This window comes from Alligator sinensis, unplaced genomic scaffold (genome assembly GCF_000455745.1).
Source record: "Alligator sinensis unplaced genomic scaffold, ASM45574v1 scaffold642_1, whole genome shotgun sequence".
NCBI lineage: Eukaryota > Metazoa > Chordata > Crocodylia > Alligatoridae > Alligator > Alligator sinensis.
The window spans coordinates 1,457,372-1,476,840 of NW_005842289.1; the positions used below are offsets into that span (position 1 = coordinate 1,457,372).

Here is a 19,469-nt window from a genome sequence, read left to right on the forward strand (position 1 = left end):
GGGGTGGGACAGCATGGGAGCCTACGACCAGGATCTGTTTGCTGGACCTAGCTGGGAGTGACCTCAGTGTGGCGCCCCCTAGGAACCCCTGAGCTCTGACAGCCTGCATTGCATGGCCACACGGTACCTCTCCCCTGCTGCCAGCAGTTGCCTGGAGCTGCCATATGCAGCATGTACCTCGGCACTGGCTGTAACATGGCACAGAGCATCCAGTGTTGTGGGGAGGAGAGGCACCACATGATTGCACAGTGCAGGTTGATGGAGCCTAGGAGTGCCGCACAAGGGCTGCTCCCAGCCAGATCCAGCCTTTCTAAAGGAAGGGACTGATTTTTAACTGTGAAGTATAGATGCCCACTAAGGGTGTGTACAGAAGTGCTCCATGCACATTTTACGGCACTAATTTAGAGCACTTGTTATAGCATTATAAAGTTACAGCACTCTTAAGTTACAGACTGAGAGGTGATTTAATAGCAGCTATCAACTACTTGAAGTGGGGTTCAAAAGAGGATGGAGCTAGACTGTTCTCAGTGGTGGCAGATGACAGAACAAGGAGCAACAGTCTCAAGTTGCAGCAAGGGAAGTTTTGGTTAGATATTAGGAAGAATTTTCTCACAAGGAGGGTAGTAAAACACTGGAACAAGTTACCCAGAGAGGTGGTGAAATCTCTATTCTTGGAGGTTTTTAAGATCTGACTAGACAAAGTTTTGACTGGGATGATGTAGTTGGGGCTGATCCTGCTTTGAGCAGGGGATTAGACTAGATGACCTCCAGAGTTCCCTTCTGTGACGGGGTGATCCCCAGGTCTTGGTCACAGTACCAGTCCGCCGGTTCTTGTTCACGGTGCCAGCCCGTCCACCTGTGTAGGAAAGTCTGCTCTGTCTTGCCTGTTATGCCTTGTTATGATACTCACTATAATAATGCGTAAGGCTGTCCATTTAATGCCCTGATGACTGGGGCTTTACACATGGCTCCAACCCCTGCTTACCATGTCCCATGCCTCTGCAGATGTCATCATAAGTTGTACCTACCTCTGAACTCTACCCCTTGCCAAATCTCTGTCATTCCTCCTGACATTCTGCCCTCCACAGGGCGTCATTCATACCACCCACTTGCATTGGACCTCTCTCACTCTGCCCACTTTCACAGGGCCTCTGTTGTACTGCTCCTCACTGGGCCACTCAACTCACTGTGCTCTGTGCCTTACACTCCGCACAAGCCTCCCAGCTTACCTACTGTCACTCAGACTGGTATCCCGCGCAGCCCTTCAGGCTACCCCTGCAGCCTTACTCTACACAGCTATGGGCCCTATACCCATACTGGGCTGAACTCAGCCTCTAGCCCCACTCTGAGCTCTTCAGTCCCCCTTCCCAGGGGCCACTGGGGTCTTATACCCCCATGGGACTCCAGCGTCACGCAGACTTACCTGGCCCCTTCCTGTCCTCTCAATGGGGCCAACACTACTGCCCCCTTCTTTGAGCCACACAGGAACTTACCCTCCCATGAGACTTGGCTGTTGCGTAGACATACGTGGCCTCTTTCATACTGCCCCTCACTGGGCCACTCCACGTTGCCTCCCTGGGGCTCGGGGTCTGACACCCCACAAGCTCAGGTGTTCGCAGATGTGCCTCGCCACCTGCTCTTAATTACCCACTGGATGGTGGGAGCTGGGGTTCTAAGGCACCCCTACCTACCTTTCACTGGGGAGGCAACTGGCCTAGCATTTCTGGGGAGCTACCTTGACACAGGCAGCTCCAGCAGGCCATCCTTCCCCAGGAGGGTGGAGTTTTCGGTCATACTTGGGACCAGTGCAGGCCTACCTGCTCTTGGTCTAGTTCTCTCTCTGAGGACCTGCATATAATTATTGGGCTGCTCTCTCTCTTTCTTGGACCCATCTGTAACACTGACCCCCTTTTGGGATCCTTCCCTTCAGAGGCTGTGGGTAGTGGTGTCTCCCAAGGCTTGGTCCTTAGACTAGTACTGTTCAATATCTTCATCAGCGATTTGGATGAAGGTGTAGAAAGCACAACGTCCAAATTTGCAGATGACATGAAACTATGGGGTATAGTAAACACACTAGAGGGTAGGGAGTGAATTCAGGCAGATTTGGATAGACTGGGAAAGTAGGCGAATCAGAATAAGATGCAATTTAACAAAGATAAGTGCAAAGTGCTGCACCTGGGGAGAAAAAAAAAATCACCAATACACCTATAGACTGGGAAGTACCATTCTACACAGCACATCAATGGCAAGGGATCTTGGGAGTCATAGTTGACGCAAAAATGAACATGAGTCACCAGTGTGACAAGGTAATAAGTAAGGCTAACCGCACTCTGTCTTGCATTAGCAGGTGCATCACAAGCAGGTCTTGGGAGGTGATATTTCCCCTCTATGCGGCATTGGTGATGCCGCAACTGGACTACTGCATCCAGTTTTGGGCGCTGCACTTTAAGAGGGATGTGGATAACTTGGAAAGGGTTCAGAGGAGGGCTACTCGTATGGTTGAGGGCCTGCAGGTAAGATCCTATGAAGACAGACTGAGGGACCTGAATCTCTTCAGCCTCCGCAAGGGAAAGCTGAGAAATGATCTTGTGGCTGTCTTCAAACTCTTCAGGTGGAGTCAGCAGGGAATAGGGGACACACTGTTTACCAGGACACCCCTCAGGGTTACTAGAAACAATGGCCATAAACTGAAGGAGAGCAGATTTAGATTGGACATCAGGAAAAAAATCTTTATGGTGAGGGTTGCCACAATATGGAATGGACTTCCAAGGAAGGTGGTGCTTTCCCCTACCTTGCAGATGTTCAAGAGGAGATTAGAGAAGCATCTAGCTGGGGTCACTTGACCCCAGTGCACTTTCCTGCCCAGAGCAGTGGGTCAGACTCAGTGATCTAATAGGTCCCTTCCAACCCTAGAAATCTATGAAATCTATGAGGCTGTGTTACAGCCTCCTTCATCACAGCCAGCATGCTGACTGACCTCTACCCTCTGTTGGCTGTGATTTCTTCCCCCCTCTCCCCAGAGGACCTTCATCCTATATAGGCTCTGGCCCCACCTCTAGGTCAGTTGGGGTGCCAAATGGCTCTCTGCAGCCCTGCCCTTCCCCTTGTGGTGGGCACAACTGCCCTTCAGCCTTACAGCCCTGGGCCCCTTACATTGACTTGTTGAGGGATCAGAAAAATCAGCATGGCAGCCGCTGCTCTCTATGCTCTAGAGGGGGTCCGCCCTCTAGGCCCCACCATAGAGCCATCACCACAAGCCAGACTGACCTAGTGCCCCAGCAAAGTTGGAGGAGGCCTAATTCTCCTGGGCTCATCTGAGTCCCTTCGCTTCACCTCTGCCTTATTTAGTCAGCAAAATTCCTGTTGTCATGTCATTCCCCCCCAATTTAGCCTGCTACGGGCTTGGGGCTGGTTCAAAGCCCCACCCCGCAGCTCCTGCCAGTGCCTCCCAGCCATGATCCACAACCTCCCCATCCCTGCCAGAAGGGGTCCCCAGCCCCCTGCAAACCCCACTTACCTCACAGGCTCCAGGAACGAACAGTGAGCCCGAACCAAGCCTTGGGTGAGTGAGAGCCTCAGGCCTCTGGACAGGGTTAGGGGTTTCCTGCCCTTTCTGCAATCAGCTCTTGCATGCTGGAACTGTGCCTGCCTGCAGAGCTCTTTGCAAAAGTGGGAAATCCATAAAGTGGGTATCTCTGCTAAAAGGGAAAATCCATTTTTTCTCTGATTTTAAAAATCATGAAATCCGTGGTTTTCTCTGTTTTTCCGTGGGAAACGGAAAACCCAGATCCCTGCTAATGAGGGGCTGCCTAGCCTCTGTGTAGGCCCGCAAGCTGTAAGCCCCCTTTCTAGGCTGGGTCTTGCTCTCTCTAGGCCCAAATCTTTTTCCTGGGGCTCGGGACCCTACTGGGCCCCCAGGAACCTCCTACCGTCCCCATAGTTCCTCCCTTACCTCCAAGGTGTGCCGAGCAGCAGCTCAGCCAGATGTTGTTGTTCGAGCTGCCAGCAGCTGGCTGCTGACTCAGTCCTGATGCCTGAGTTAAAATGGAGGCTGCTCACTCCTTTCCTCCAATGACATGGCCCCTCCAGTGGTAGGTTGCTAAAGTGCTTTAAAATACAGTGCTTCAGCTCTAATACCTCATTTAACAAGGGTTAACTTTACAGCACTTTAAAAATAGTAACAGCACTTTAAGCTGTGCACTTCTGCTAAGTCTTGGCAATAAAGCACTTTAAAATGACAAAAAAAGCAACTTCTGTACACACTCTAAGGGCCAGATTCTATTCCACCTGTTAGATCCCTCCTAGGCATCTTATTCTACCTTGCTCAAGTCTGAAAAACTGTTACTACAATAGATGGGTGGTTCCCCCTGTTCCTCACTGCTTTTTATGGCTTTGTTTCAGGCCACAATGACAACATGTTCATGAAATGGATGCAATATTGGATTTTGGGGGACTCGAGCATGATAGAATAGGCTCACACTTAGGTGCGTAAATCTCATTTGGTGCCTAATGGGCGGAGTGGGAGCTGGTCCTAGAAGTGGGAGAACTATATCTATCTGAGGCAGATAAAAGCACAAAGCCTTTTACCTCAGGACATACACTCAGGACAGAAAGAGGATTAAGAAGGTAAGCTGTCCCTGGAACCATGATCTGAGGTAACTGCAGCACATCATGAGTTGGCTCTGATTTCACATAGGAGAATGGAGATGTAGAAAGGGCCCCCTTTATAATAATGCAGACATGAGTATTCAGCTCACCGAACAAGTTATAGATGTCTTTCATTTAGCTTTTATTCCTCTATATTTAAAAGGGTCTGTTAATACTTGTAGCCCTGTAGAGAAATTTATTATGGGAGTGATGATGGTACTATTCTTTACCCATTCCTTTTGTTGTGGTGTGCCCACTGCACCTCATGGAAACAGATATGTCACAGGCGAGAATTGAACATGACCTTCTATTCAAGGCATGCTGTCCGTAGGAGAGACCATGAGCAGGTATGTGGGAATAGGGGCTGCTGAAAAATATTTAAGATATAGGAGGAAAGACAAGGGTTTGGTGGGTGAGAGAAAAGACTTGCTTTAATTTACCTTGTAGCGATGGAAGCTGGTTTAAAGAGCAAATGAGTGAAAAGACGCAAGTTGAATTGGAGTGGTCATTATCCTCTGTAAGGTCCAAAATCCATACATTTGGGCAATTTTTTTCTGGCTTCTGCTGCCAGCACCTGCAGAATCTGTTTCCATTTACTCAAATACAGTTTCCCCCATATTAATACCAGGAACTTATTAAATATCCAACAACTGGCAAACCAAAGCCAGCTCACAGCTGGCTCTCTGCTTTTGTTTTGCATTGCTGTAGGTAAGTTCCTTTGAATATTCCAGCTCCACCCAGTTTTTACAGCTCTTCCAAACACTTCACTTTTTTTTTCCACTATGTGTTTGCACATCTCTAGAATCTGTGTGGGCAGACAGTTAACTTTCTTGTAGACAAGGCTGATTTGTTTTTGAAAAGCAATGTTGACAAAGAGCATGCCTGGGCCTGTAGCATACTCTCGCTTATCAAAGGTACAAAAAGTGGACAGCAGCCCCTATGCTCAGTCATCTTTGCTTCCTATATCTTATTTGTTTATTCCTCTGAGTGAGGTAGCTGTTGGAGTTTTATAATTGAAGTGATTGATGATTATTGTTTAGTCAGTTTCTAAATATGTTTTGTTTGCTCAATGGCTCAAAAAAACCCCAATAAGAAGCTGTAGGAGATCATTGCCAAACCAGCCAAAGTACATACAGGTCAAGATTAGGTACACTGATAGAACAGCTTCATCTCTGAAAAGGGCATGTTCATTTTCCCTGTTCTCAGGGAATCAAAATGGAATGTCTTCTGAGCATACCCTGCCGCCCCTAGGCTTCAGGCACAGTAGAAGTCTGGCAGAGAGCCTAAGAAAGAATCCATAAGGTATACCAGAAAGACCATCCCACTCATGTGTCCTGTTCTGCACTATCCCATTAAATCTGGACATACTGATTCCCTTGGGGATGAGGAGGAGTGCAGCGTGAGGACAGTTTCCTGACCAGCAAGGTACTGCTGTCCACCATCTCTTCATCCTCCCCTGATGAAATTGTAACTCCACCATTTATGGTTTTTCAGGCATTTATAGGTGCAAATTTAACCATATGTTCCAAACTATTAAAAAATATATTCAGTTTCTCATGGGGAGCCACAAGTTGTGTGCCACTAAGTGCGAGGTAAAAAGTGATAGTTTGCATACTTATATTTTTTTCCAGTGTTTGATCAATGACAAAACGCATCTTGGATCAGGATGAGTTAAGTTCCTTTTAAGAGGCTACTTTTCAAGAAACATCACCAAACTGAGTAGGCAACTTGATGATAGATTGTAACAGGGAGCCTCTCAGGGCTGGGTTTCGGTGCCAGCCGCCCGCCTGTCCCTGGGCTAACCACCTGCCTAATTCGTCTGCCACGCCTTGATAATAAATGGAAATTGATACTAAGGCAGGAGGCTGCCCATTGTTTGCCCTGTTGACAAGGGCCTCTGAACATGCTCCAACCTTCCCTTACGCATGTCCCACATTCCACAGATCGTCAGGGCCACTTCTCACTCTCAGCCTAGCACCTGGCCTCCCTTCTGGGGGACACACACTGGGTCTTCTCACTGGAGCTGCACTCAGCTCTCTACTGTGACCTCAGGTTTCTCAATGAGCCTGGGTGCTTCTCCAGGTCCCTCCCCCAACCTGGGCCCTGCCTCAGGACTGCTGAGAGCTTGGGCTCCCCCTGCATGATCTCAAACCCACCAGGGATGTGGGCCTCGGGTTAGAAGGCACCATATACTCACCTTTCACTGGGGAAGGTGCCTGGCCTGGCATTTCTGGGGAACCACCCTACCACAGGTAGCATCGCTAGGCCTTCCATCCCCAGCAGGATGCAATTTTCTGTCATGCCCAGGACACTGAGGCCGCCTCCTTCCCCATAGCCTCACCCTTACCTCCAAGCTGTTCCAGGAGCAGCTTCTTAGCCTGATGTTTCCTCTTCCTCTCCCTGCAGTACTCGGCTGTCCCAGCTTATGTACCTTGGCCCTAAAATGGCCACTAATCACCAGGCACCTGGCTGCTGCCTGCTTTCAGCCCTTAAAGCACAGGCACCCAAAGGTGCACTGCCACACAGATGAAGGACCATCATTGATAAATGTAAAATAATACAAATTGGGGAGGGGGGTGTGAACAACTGCAATTTGAAGTCCTAAATTAGTGATATTTAGAAAAAATGTCGGGATCGTTGGTCAACAAAATGAAGTCTTTTGCTCGAAGTGCAAAAAGCGTTAGTTTGCGTGAGGCATGGAATGGTGAACATGATAAATGCTTCCATGCTATGCTGTTATATGCAGCAATCGAATGTCCTTGCATGGAATACCGTATTCACTTCTGTTCACCCCATCTTTGGAGGGTATCACAGTATTACTGAGAATTTGAAGAAGGCAACTAAGAGGCGTAGCAAACCTCTTCAGTGAAGGCAGATAATTCCAGTCGTTTATTCTCTCTCAGATGTATACAAAATAATGATTGCCCGGAGAAGGTAAACTGGAAAATTCTATTTTCCATTGAACTATGGATTGATCCTAGAATATTTTAGACAAATGGCTGCCACGTGACAAAATTATAGGCATTCTAAAGTAGCACAGTATGGCAGTGGCTGGCACCGTTTTTAGGCTGCAGGCCATCTTGACCCAGTTTGGGTCAAAGGTAGGTAGACAGGCAGGCACTATGACCCAGCTGCTGCTGCTTTTCCCTGCAAGAGTGTGGGTAAAGCCCCACAGCTGGTGGCTCCCTTCTCTCCCCTCCCCTTCTCCTCCCTCTCCCCTGCCCTCCTATGGCACAGGGAGTCCCTTGCCTATGGCCATATCAAATGCCTGTGGATTGTTGACTCATGGATTATGGAATTGTACTGTAAAATGATAGATACCACTAAGCATAGGCCTTATTGTGTGATGTTCCTATTCGGGGGACAGAATTTAGTGTGTGCACGGCCCTGACTTGCGTTTTCCAATATTTGTGTGGCATAACCTTGGAGCTGTATTCTGTTCAGGATTTTATTAATTAAATCGTAATAAACATCCCAGACATTTCACCACTGTTTGGTATAAACTCAGGTGCAGACATCCTAGCCCAGAAAGGAAAAAACAGATATCACCACCACACTCTACTCACCTGCTTTCTTAAGGTCAGCTTTGTTTCCAAACTATCAAATCAACTTGCATGTTTTCAGCTTCAGCTACCCAGGAGGGAAAGGAACATTCTCTTCTCTCTGGAAGCGTCAGCTTCCTCCTCATTTTATAACCCCACCTTACTTAGTAACCCCTTCTGCCAAAGCACTCTTAATTCATCTTTCATACTAAGAAATAAATGGATGCCACGTCTCAGCTGCAGAACTGTTGAAATAAGTTTAATATTACAATATGAAACGTTTGGTCCGTTAAGCAAGCTGATAAAATGTACTTTCTCTGTAAATGAGCTGCTCTTTCTGTTGTAGACTCCGGGCTATAATGGAGGAATTAAAAGCAACGCAGACTAGGATAAATTATGGTTTTATCATCTACTAGTTAGATATCACAGTAATCCTATTTTAGTCTTTACTGCACTTAAACTCACAATGGACACGTGTCAAGATAACCGAGTGATAAAATTCTGAAAGGGTTACTTATATCAGGTCAATAAAGCACGTGCACACCTCTGACCTTCACAATTGTTTCCAAGTGCCTATGTATTTGGTTCAATCTTACTCTTTTTATTGGATAAAAAATATAAACAACGTCTTTGTATTTCAGAATGAGTCAGGCATTGGAGTCCTTTGTCTGGTATTTTCTTAAATGGAGCTTAACTCTATGTGGAGTTCCTCAAGCTATGGAAATTGCACTTGAAACTTATAGAAAGTGGCCAAAAAGATTGACTGATTGTTTGTCTTTTTTGTGTGTACCAGGCAATTAGGATAATTCATACCGTCCTGGAGAAGTATGGCACCTATGAGAGCTTTGAAGTAGCCACCGGTGGAAGATTGTTGAGCAAGTGTCAAATCTGGTCTATAATCCGGAAGTACATGCAGAAGGAGGGCTGTGTGGGAGAGGTAATAATTGCCTTCCTTTTATCTACAAAGCTCATTCCGCACCGCTAGTGTTAATGCTGCATCAATAGTGTCAGTAATCCTATTGTAAGGAAAAATTGCCTGCCAGGCAAAGACAAAATTGAAACATGTTCTATGGGGGAGATAAATTTGGGAAACTAGTCTTAGAAAACCTAGTGCTGAGAGTGGTTTCAAAAAGACTTAAGGTGTTTTGGAGTAAAAGTAGTAACTAGAGTGGCTTTACATCAGATGTAAAACAAAGCATTATCCAGCTTAATTTTCACTCTATAGACAAATCTTACTCTTGTTTAAATGCACACCCCTATCTCAACTAAGTTTGAATTATGCTAAAGCTTTTTTGAGGTATTGCAATTGTAAAATGTTCAGGGAATGCCCACTCTTTTTCTTTAGATGTATAGTTTCTCCTTCAATGTTGGCATCAAAGAACTAACTAGCTGGATGTAGCTGATGCTGGCCCACCTTGGGCTGTGCCCATGGGACACAGCAGCTGGAATGCTGCCCCAAAAGAGCTGCTGAAGATTCAGCTATCCTCAAGTGAGCACAGTGTAGCATCACTTCCTTTCAGCTCCTTTGTGAATAGGGCATGGTGTCAGATTTTTAAGGCCAGAATGGAAGGTCTTAATATGATCTCCTGTATAGCACAAAACCTGGGACTTCCTCAGATTTCAAGTTCAGATCCATAGCTGTGCTTGAATTTTGGCAAAACTTCTGGGAAAATATTCAGTCAGGATTTTAAAAAATTGCTATGAGGAATTCCCCCTAATCCTGATACAAGGTGTTCAATTATCAGCAGTGTTAAAATGTGCATTCTAGTCTGAATGTGTGTAGATTCCACTCCCAGCCATTGAATCTTACAGTGCTAAAGAGCCGTCTGTTATCACACTTGTTACTCACATAGGTACTTACATGATCAAATCGCCACTTAACCTTCTCATTGAGAAGCTAAATAGATTAAGCTTCATGGAGTTGGTCACTGTAAGATCTGTTGTTCAATCCTGCAGTAATTCCTTCTAGCTCTTCTCTGAACTCTACAATTTTTCAGTGTCCTTTTTGAGACGGGGATGCCAGACCTGGGTGCAGTATGCCAGTTACGGTTGCCCCTGTACTGAATACACAATTAATAGACTCTCCCTGCCTCCTGTTCCCCCTACAATCATCCAAAGAGCAAGCAGCAGCACGGCAGAGCAGGCCTTGGATCACCTTGTATGGCTGATGTGTCACAAGTCATAACACAAGCCTAGCAGGTTTGAAAGAGGAATCATTCGACAGACTTGCCCATGTCACAGCTGTCTGTCACCATTGCAAACTAAATAACTTATGCTGTGAGGCAATATAAGCTATTTTGAAGGTGTGTCTTGGTCTGTGCTTTTCAAAGCAGGGTGTGGAACTAGGACTTGTAGCACTTGGGGTAGTAAATACAAGACAGGAGCAAACTGCACAGGCCAAAACATTAAACATTTTTTTCACTTATCTGCTTAACTGCACAGTATGATACCTGTGTGCTTAGTTGTGATGCGTCTGCACTGGGTATTCCTGCTTGTTTAGCTGGAGCCATTGGGGCTGAGTAGTGCTGGGCTCCAGCTGACAGGTGGAGCTGCCCCAGCTCCCAGCACATGGCTCCCGCGCTGCACTCACGCCACATGACAGCTGCTGTGCGGGTGCCAAGCAGGGAGGTGATCTATGCTGCCCCCCACTGCCCCATGCTGCATGGGGGGGGGTTCTGCCTCGAGCCCTCAGAGGCCCTGATTGCTGCTGCTAGAGCTGGTGAGTGTGAGGCTTTCTTTCTTTCTTTTTTTTTTTAAGTGCCAGGAGGCTGGGGCTGGGCGGAGGATGGGGTTGGGCAGGGGAGCCATGAGGGGTTCTCCCGCGGCGCCGCCAGGAGGGCTCCCCCCGCGGCTCCTTTGGCTGTGCCTGCCTCTTCCCCAGTTGGGGGAGTCATGGGAGAAGCCCCCATGGCTGCCCTGCCCGGCCCCATCCCTGCCTGGCCCCAGCCTCCCGGCACTTTAAAAGCGGGGCTGTGCTGGATTATTCCCAGGGAGCGCCTCCAAAACATCCGAAACATTTCCGAAACGTTTTGGATGGTTTCGTTTCATTTCAGAGCCTTCTGTTTAGTTTTGGATTCAGTGTTTCGGGCACTGAAATGGGCCAAAACACCTCCAAAACTAAACAGCTGCCAAAATTTCACACAGCCCTAGTTTCCATGTCTTAAGTGGGAAGGCTGATTTTCCTTGACTGGACTAGAAGCCGGCATGTGTGAAGAATGAGTTGATCCTCCTCTTGCTATAGCATTGCAGCATCAGGTAACTGTAAAGCCTCGATCTTTGGGTGTAGCTGGTGCCCAGGCACTTGAACAGAGTGCCCTTGGCGCCTGCAGTGACTGTCAGTTTTCTGACACTCACAATAAGAAGGGGCGGATCCTGTGTTAACCCTCTGGGGCTTCACCTTATTATTGTCCTGTCACATGAGAAAGGTCCTGCTACCTTCCCCAGACTGTCTCTCAAGATGCTATGGTTCCTGGATGCTGTTTCCACAACTGACTCTCTCACACAGTTGGTGATAACTCTAGACAAATCTTTTTTCCTATGTTCTGCCTTCCAAAAACAAGGTGCATGCCTTATTGGGAGCATGTGGTATGCAAGAAACTAATGTATACTGCTGCTTTATTTTATCTTGTTGCATTCATGTCTTCTCCTTATTAAGATCGGTTTTCAACTGAAGCAGCACGTCTTCATGGTTGCACAGTTTAGAAACATTACAGATTACCAAGCTCTCTATGACTGTACTGTCTTTCTCTTCCCTAAAGAGTTATGATCACAGTTGTAAACAGTGTGGGATTGTGTGGTTTAGCACCGAGTCTGGCCCTGTATGCCACACCACTTTGGTATAGGAAAAATGAACAGCTCCCAGAGGGGCAGTGGAGAGGTCCATTGGTCCAGACACTACACAGCTCTGCACCCAGGAAGGTCTGGAGGTGGAGTCTGAGACCAGGCCATATTGCACAGTTCTGAATCCCTTCTAGGTTTAGTCCTACTGAATGGAATCCTGGGAAGGCTGCCATACCTTACAACAGACCTCAGGGCTGCCTCATGTACACTGGTGGGATGTTTTGGCCCCTTGAGCAGCTTGAATTCTAGATTGTGCCTCTCATTCAGTCTGGGCTTAGCCTGTTGAGCTTCCCACAGGTGCAACACAGGATCTCAGCCATAGCATCCAGTTTAAAACTGTGTGGTCACAATGTTGTAATTAGTGGAAATCTTATGTATTTGTGAGCCAGGAAATTGGGAGCCAAGGTCATGCAGTGATTGCTGCAGTTTCCTTTTAAGCTTTCCCACCCCACTCCCTGTCAACCTCAGTGGGATTCTTGTGAGCGCTGCATTAAATGGCAACAGCATATGCCCAGTAAGAAGCACTGATGAAGCATGACCAATAGCATCTTGGGGCCAGAGCATAATCCAGTCATACAGTTCTGTCTGACTTCACAGTTATGGAGTGCAGCTGGAACCCTAAAGTCTAGCTAAAGTCTAAACTGAAATTTGTACTCGTTACTAATTCAAATAAAATGAAATGAACTGGCATCTAGCTAATACCTTTTTCTAAATGCTAATCTAGTGTAAGCCAGACCAAAGTCTTGGAGCAAACCATTTGTGGAATGTCTAAGCATTTGCAAAGCCTTTCTTAATGAGCTGGCAGTTGTTTGTGACAGGTGCAGTAATTCAAGTAGTGATAGAGCAGCTTCTCAGCTCTGCCCCATTCCTCACCCATGCACTGACCCAGCACAAAACCAACCCTTATAACAGGCTGCAGAGATCTTTAAAGGGCTGTGTGAGTCAAGCCAGTGATGTTGGTTGCTAAGTTGGTGCCAGTGCAAATTCTACCCCCACAAGCATCCTTGACCCTTGGGGTGTGGCGGAATGGTGCTGACAGGTGAAGGCAGAGTACCGGAGTTTCCATCATGCTGGGGAGTGGTCAGATGGGTAAGTATTTGTGCCATAATTAACTTTGAGTATTTAACACTTTCTTCAGGATGTTTCTCGCTGTTGAACCTAAATTTTGCATGGCTCTGTGTTCTGGCTCAGGGCTGAGGTCATGATGCAAGAGCTCATAGAGGCCTCCCTGCAATGTTCCTGGACCTCTCAACTGTTCCCTGTCATGCAGCAAAGGAATTCCCATCTGTACTGGTGAGTACAGTAATCTGTGGAGATAAATGCAATTAAAATAGTCTTTGGATTGTGATATCAGAATCCATGCTGCAGGGTGGTGGCCTGGCCCTCATCCTGCCCTTCTAGATTCCCCTACACTAGACAGGTGGCATGCAAGAGGCAAGAAAGGCTGTGCCCATAATTGAGGGTGCTGCTTGTCTGGGAACAGGCAAAGCTCTTGCTCCAGCACTCATGCCTGGTACTAGCACTCTAAATTTGTGAGTTTTAAAAGGGATTGATCTCAGCTTCTGGTTTCTAGTTGTATCCATGAATCAAGCAGATCAGTCTGTTAGCGGTATGACACGAGACAGGTGGCATGCAAGAGGCAAGAAAGGCTGTGCCCATAATTGAGGGTGCTGCTTGTCTGGGAACAGGCAAAGCTCTTGCTCCAGCACTCATGCCTGGTACTAGCACTCTAAATTTGTGAGTTTTAAAAGGGATTGATCTCAGCTTCTGGTTTCTAGTTGTATCCATGAATCAAGCAGATCAGTCTGTTAGCGGTATGAACTGAGCTAGTGCGATCTGAGGCTGTTTCTTAAATTCAAGACCTGGCTATGACTTCTGTCCAGACTGAAGTATTCCATGAGTCTAGAGGGAATGCTGGAATTGCTGCTTTTTTGATGAAAGAACAGATTTCTGCTGGAGCTGCAATTTGGCCCTCTGTCTCAAATTTCTCACTGCTCTTGAACAGTCAGCCTGGTGAGTTTTTGTCTGGTGAGCAGGGATCCTTGTTTTCCCTGATAAAAAATTGCAAATTCTCCTATAACCTCCCCCCCCAATCAGTAATTAAAATTAAAGGTCCCCCATGGTCCCTCCCCGTCCCTGCTAGTGCCTCTCACTCCCCCCACAATCCCCTGGCTCTGCTCGTGCCCCTCACTCCCCCCACAACAGCTCCCTAGCCCTACTGGTGCCCCTCACTCCCTTCACAGTTCCCCCTGGCCCTACTGGTGCCCGTCACTCCCCCCACAACATCCCCCCCAGCCCTACTGGTGCCCCTCATTCCCTCCCACAGCCCCCCAGCACTACTGGTGCCCCTCACTCCCCCACAACAGCCCCCAGCCCTACTGGTATTATGACCCCAGCACTTGTTCCTGCCTGGGACAGGGGGTCAGACCTGATGATCTGTTTAGGTCCCTTCTGAGCCTAAGCACTATGACACTATGGTGCCCCTCACTCACCCCCCAGCTCCCCCAGCCCTACTGGTCCCCTAACTCACCCCACAGCCCCCAACGGCCCTGCTCGTGCCCTTACCCCCCACCCACAGCCCCTGCTCCCCCAGCCCTGCAGGAGAAGACCCCCAACTGCCAGGGCTACAGATCTGGGTCCGCAGAGTCCTGCCTCTGCTTCCCCCTACTGTGGGCTTGGGCAGGGTGGCTCCCCCTGCCACGTGCACTCCCAAGGAGCAGGGGGGACCCACACCCCCCAGATCTGTACACAGGGCAGGCGCAGGCTGTGGGCTCAAGCTCCTGCTCTGCTTACCTCCCCTGGGACCTCCACAGCCCGGTGGGTGCCACCTGACGCAGCAAGGAGCACAAGAGCTGCGTGCAGAACCTGCTCGCTGCTGCTCACCCCGTGCTGCCCTGGTGACATGCTTCCTATGTGCAGGTCTGCACCCCTCAAAGCAGTGGCACGTGCAGGGGGCACATCGCCAGGGCAGCCGGGGGGGAGCTCGCAGCAGCGAGAAAACCCCCACATGGCCCCGCTGTCTCCAGCCACTCCAGGTTGTGCCTGCTGGGCTGCAGAGGCCCCAGGGGAGGGAAGCACGGTGGGAACCTGCAGCCTGTGCCTGCCCCACACGCAGAACTGGGGGGGTGAGGATCCCCCTGCCCCCTGGGAGTGCGTATGGTAGCGGAGAGCCAGCCCTCTCCCCCCCCGGTCGACCCACCCATGGCCCCGTCCTGCTTCTCGCTGGGGTCCTGCAGCTGCATATTGCGGCCCTGGGCCCCAAGCCCTGCCTGGCTGGGCAGCAGCCCCAGCCCAGCCCAGCCCAGTTCCCTCCTTCCCTTCCTCCCTACAGGAGCCTCAATCCCCCTCTTCCCCCACCCTCCACTTATCTGATGGAGCTGTTCTGCAGGCTGCCTAGCGCTGGAACTCTACCAGCCTGCAGGGGGCTGATTGCAAAATGTCAAAATCCGTGGGTTTCTCTTGTAAAACAAGAAATCCACATTTGCCTCCGGTAAAAGGTAAAATCTGCGGTTTACTCCGTTTTTCCATGGAAACAGAAAACCCAGATCCCTGCTGATGAGTTAGAAGTGATGAAGCACTGCTCATCACTTCTTCAGACACAGGCTGAACTGTGCCACACTCAAGCTGTTAGATGTGCATGGTAATCGTAAAATTCATGCTGCAGTTTGGTTGGCTAGTGACATCCACAGTTAATTTCAAAAAATGTGTGTTTCCTCCCCCCTCTCCCCCCTTTGATTCTGATTCAGGGATACATTTTTATGTTTTGTAGTTGGGGGACTGGTGGGGGGGTTTCTGTCAGGAAACTGAAAGAATTGAGTAAACTGCATTGAAGTGATGATGAATTTAGTGGGTCAGACTTGGCTGAATTTAAGTAGATGCACAGTTTTTAATAAAAAGCATCAAGTTTCAATGCTTCCTTTTCTGAATTCCCTGGAAATACAATGGTCAGTTTAACCAGGAATACACACCTTCCAACTTCCTCTTCTCTTCTTTATTTCCCCCCAAGATGCCTAGCTGTTCGCCAAACACTAACAGTAAACTGAGATTACATTACTGTAATATTAAAGCAATGTCTGCATCCACTTGACCACCTGTGCCTCACTACCTATAGCAGGGGCGGGCAAAATACGGCCCATGGGCCATTTTATCTGGCCACGGAGCCCCTAAAAAGTTTAGTAAATTAATATTTATTTGCCCCAGCTCCCTGTCAAAGCTGTCTGGAGTCAGGGGCAGTAGGACCCAGAGGGAGCCCTCAGCAGGCTTGAGCAGCCCACCCCCCCCACCCCCAGCCAGTTCTCCGCTTTCCTGCCCCCTCCCTGCTCCAGCACCATGTGGTTGCATCCCCAGACCCCGAAGCATGGGATTGTGCTGGTAGGGGTGTGTATGTGTATGTGCGTGTCGGCAGGCACAGGGGCAGAGTATGTCCGTGTCTGCAGGCACAGGGGCAGTGTGTGTGTGTGTGTGTGTGTGTGTGTGTGTGTGTTCATAGGGTGAGTCCTACATGCACACCCCTTCATACACATGCACCTATGCCTCCCCTCGCACTGCCATACACAAACCCCAGCCACCCTCCCCCCATACCCACCCACACCCCACATACTTACACACCCACAGCCCCCACAAACCTATACCCACCCTCGACAATATACAAGAATAAGACTTCATTTTAAGCTATTGTGCAGTCACCTCTGCATACACTACACAAACACATGTAAATCAGGACAAAAATCTTTTTTGAAATCAAAGTAATGAATGTTGTAGATGATCACTTTTTAGAATATAATTTGGTATTTTTCTGTTTCTGAGATGGCAAACCCTCTTGCTGAAAGGAGTACTTCAGGGGGAAAGAGGAGGGACTTCTGGTGGCAAAAGTCAGGGGTTAGCGGGTGGGACTTTTGGTCACAAGATGGTGACCGGGGTAGGGGCACTTGTCAAGGGGTGGGGCTACCCATGTGGCCCTTGACAGCTTGCCAAAACTCAGTAAGCAGCCCTCTGCCCGAAATAATTGCTCGGCTCTGACCTATAGCAACACTGTGGACTTGGGGACTTTGTTGAACAGGATAGACAACAATACGATAACACCGTTCGCTCCAAAAGCTCATAAATCATGAGTTGTGATTCCAGCAGTCATGAGATTTGGCCCTAAACCATGCAGTTTTTATTTTTAAATGAGCTGTGGTTTTGGTCTGTCTTAACTCCCACACCAGTCCCCTCTGCTGCACTTTGGAATCCTTCCCAGAACATGGAGCACTCGGAAATGTTTCACCCTTGGCTTGAGCTTCTAGTGCCCTGATCCAAGCAGGTTTCTTTGTGCTGTTTTTTAAGTCAGCATGGCTTCCACTCTAAATATTGCACCCTCAAATGAGTCTCTAGCTGTCCAGCCATTGCTTAGCTGGTTTTCCTCTTTTCTTTGCTTATGCCTCATCTCAAAATACAGTATCTGGTATGAGGAGGGAAGGAGACACAATGTCTGTAAACATTTAGCAGTCCAGTCTCTTCTTTTGTTTACTGGGTAAAAAGGAGAGGAATGAGAAGGAAAGTGCCTGCATTGGTCTCTCCACTTGCCATCCCCTCTTTGGCAAGACTGTTCAGCATCCCCTGGCCTACATTTATGTTGTGGTGAGCTTTTGACTGATATGTTAATAGATCATTGGTGCTGAGAGCTTGATGCCAAAGCCTCGTGTGTAGGCTGTCAGTGTCTTTTTAGAAGTTGTCTGTTATCTTGTGCCCATGCATGAAACTTTATATACAGGGTCTCCATGTAACAAACAGAAATGGCCCAGTAGCCCAGCTCTAGAAATCCAGTTCATAGTGGTAATGCTTCCTGGCACTATAGCAGCTTTTTGTCTCTTCTTTGGAAACCAGATTTTATTTATCAGGCTTAAAGCAAATGTTCCTTGACAGTAGGTATGAAAGCAAGAATCTCTCTTCCTTTCCACTTCTGCTCCCTTTACTACAGGTAGCTGTCTTAGGAGAGCTAGCTGAGCTTAATGCAGTGTAAAATCAGGGTGTCAATAACTCTGTGTCCACACCTTGATTTGGGTTCCTTGAAGAAGGTGCGGAACCGATCCACTCGCTCTCATATATAACATCATGGAATGCTTGCAATAGAGCATGAGGAGCCTAATTTTGAGGTAGAAAGTCCTTATTCCCTTCCTAAAATCTTCTGTCAATTCAATCAAGAGCAGCAATGATCACTTGTAAAGCTAGCAAGGGCGGTTGACTTGGGAGTCTGCTAACAGAAAAGAGTAGCTTTTTCTTCTGCTGCTGCTCAGAGGAAAAGAATGCTGTTTATTGCTGTAGAAAGCAGACTGAAGGAAACATTCTGTGCTCTTTAGCATCTTGCAAAACCAGACTGGCTTATAAGAAACTAAGTCTGAGAGCAGGATCATTCCCCAGTTTCTTGAACAGTCAATGTGGATCTGTCCAGTTAAGGTGTGAGCCTTTGCAGAACTCTGTGGCAAAGAATGACCAAACAGGAGGAGTATTTTTTAACCCTTTTTAAGGAAGGCAGGGCTTCTTCTGTAGTTAACATAGGGGTGGGAAAAATATGGCCTGTGGGCCAGATCCAGCCCACCAAGCACTTTCATCCAGCCCGCAGCACCCACCAACAAATTGTGCCCTGCCCAGCCCTTCTACCCACAAGGGTGGGAGCAAGGCACCCACGTGTACACACAGCCCCAAACACCCTCTTGCCTCGCTCCCACCCTTATGGGTGGAAGGGTGCAGACGGCCAGCGTGCAGCTTCCGTGCGGGGCTGCTGCTGCCACTGCTGCAGCTCCCGTGGGACCTATTCCACTTCCCTGGTCTACTGCTGGCTCTGGGCAGCAGGTAGAAAAGCATTGGGGGTGGGATTGCAGTTGGCCGGGAGCGTGGAGCGTGGGGCTGGGGCTGGCGGCAGCACAGAGCTTCCGCCTAGAGGGGCGGTGGTAGCACAGAACTTGAGTGGGGAGGTATGCGGGGGGCAGGTATGGGTGCCCAACAAGTGCGGGGTGCGGTGGGGGTGTATGTATGAGTGGCAAGGAACAGCAATACAGATGGCTTGGCATAGGCTGTGCCCCTTGCTGCAATGTGCAGCACTGACCAGAGCCATGCTTAGCGCGCCTGCACCCTAAGCATCCTGTCTGCTGCTGCTGCAATATGGGGAGAGTGCAGGGGTGGCCTCCACACCCTACACACCCACACCCTGCCCCCACATACACAACCCCCCAACATACCCTATGCTCCCTCATACCCTACCATACACATATACCTCCCTGATACCCCACCAAACACACCCACACACCAACATATGCCCGCACAGCCCACCACACACACACCAACATATGCCAGCACAGCCCACCATACACATGCCCCCACACCCACCCCACCATATGTGCACACGTCCCCACACCTCCACCCCCCCACCGTACACACTCCCATCCCCCATCATACACCCCC

At 48.7% G+C, this 19,469-nt stretch overlaps 1 protein-coding gene and 1 long non-coding RNA gene across 5 annotated transcripts in view; both read left to right on the forward strand.

Annotated features, from left to right (window-relative positions):
• KIAA0895L (KIAA0895 like) overlaps positions 1-19,469 on the forward strand; it is a 77,582-nt gene that overhangs the window by 17,260 nt on the left and 40,853 nt on the right. For 2 of the 4 annotated variants that reach the window (XM_006028097.3, XM_006028098.3), the window contains exon 2: positions 8,983-9,126. The exons of the other annotated variants lie outside the window; for them this stretch is intronic. In XM_006028097.3, the coding sequence (XP_006028159.1) occupies positions 8,983-9,126 (144 nt within the window). The remainder of the gene's footprint in view (positions 1-8,982; positions 9,127-19,469) is intronic. 4 annotated transcript variants of the gene reach the window in all.
• Positions 11,120-19,469, forward strand: part of LOC112551007 — a 15,408-nt gene continuing 7,058 nt past the window's right edge. The window contains exons 1-2 of the long non-coding RNA XR_003095108.1: positions 11,120-13,118; positions 13,221-13,322. This is a non-coding gene — a long non-coding RNA (uncharacterized LOC112551007). The remainder of the gene's footprint in view (positions 13,119-13,220; positions 13,323-19,469) is intronic.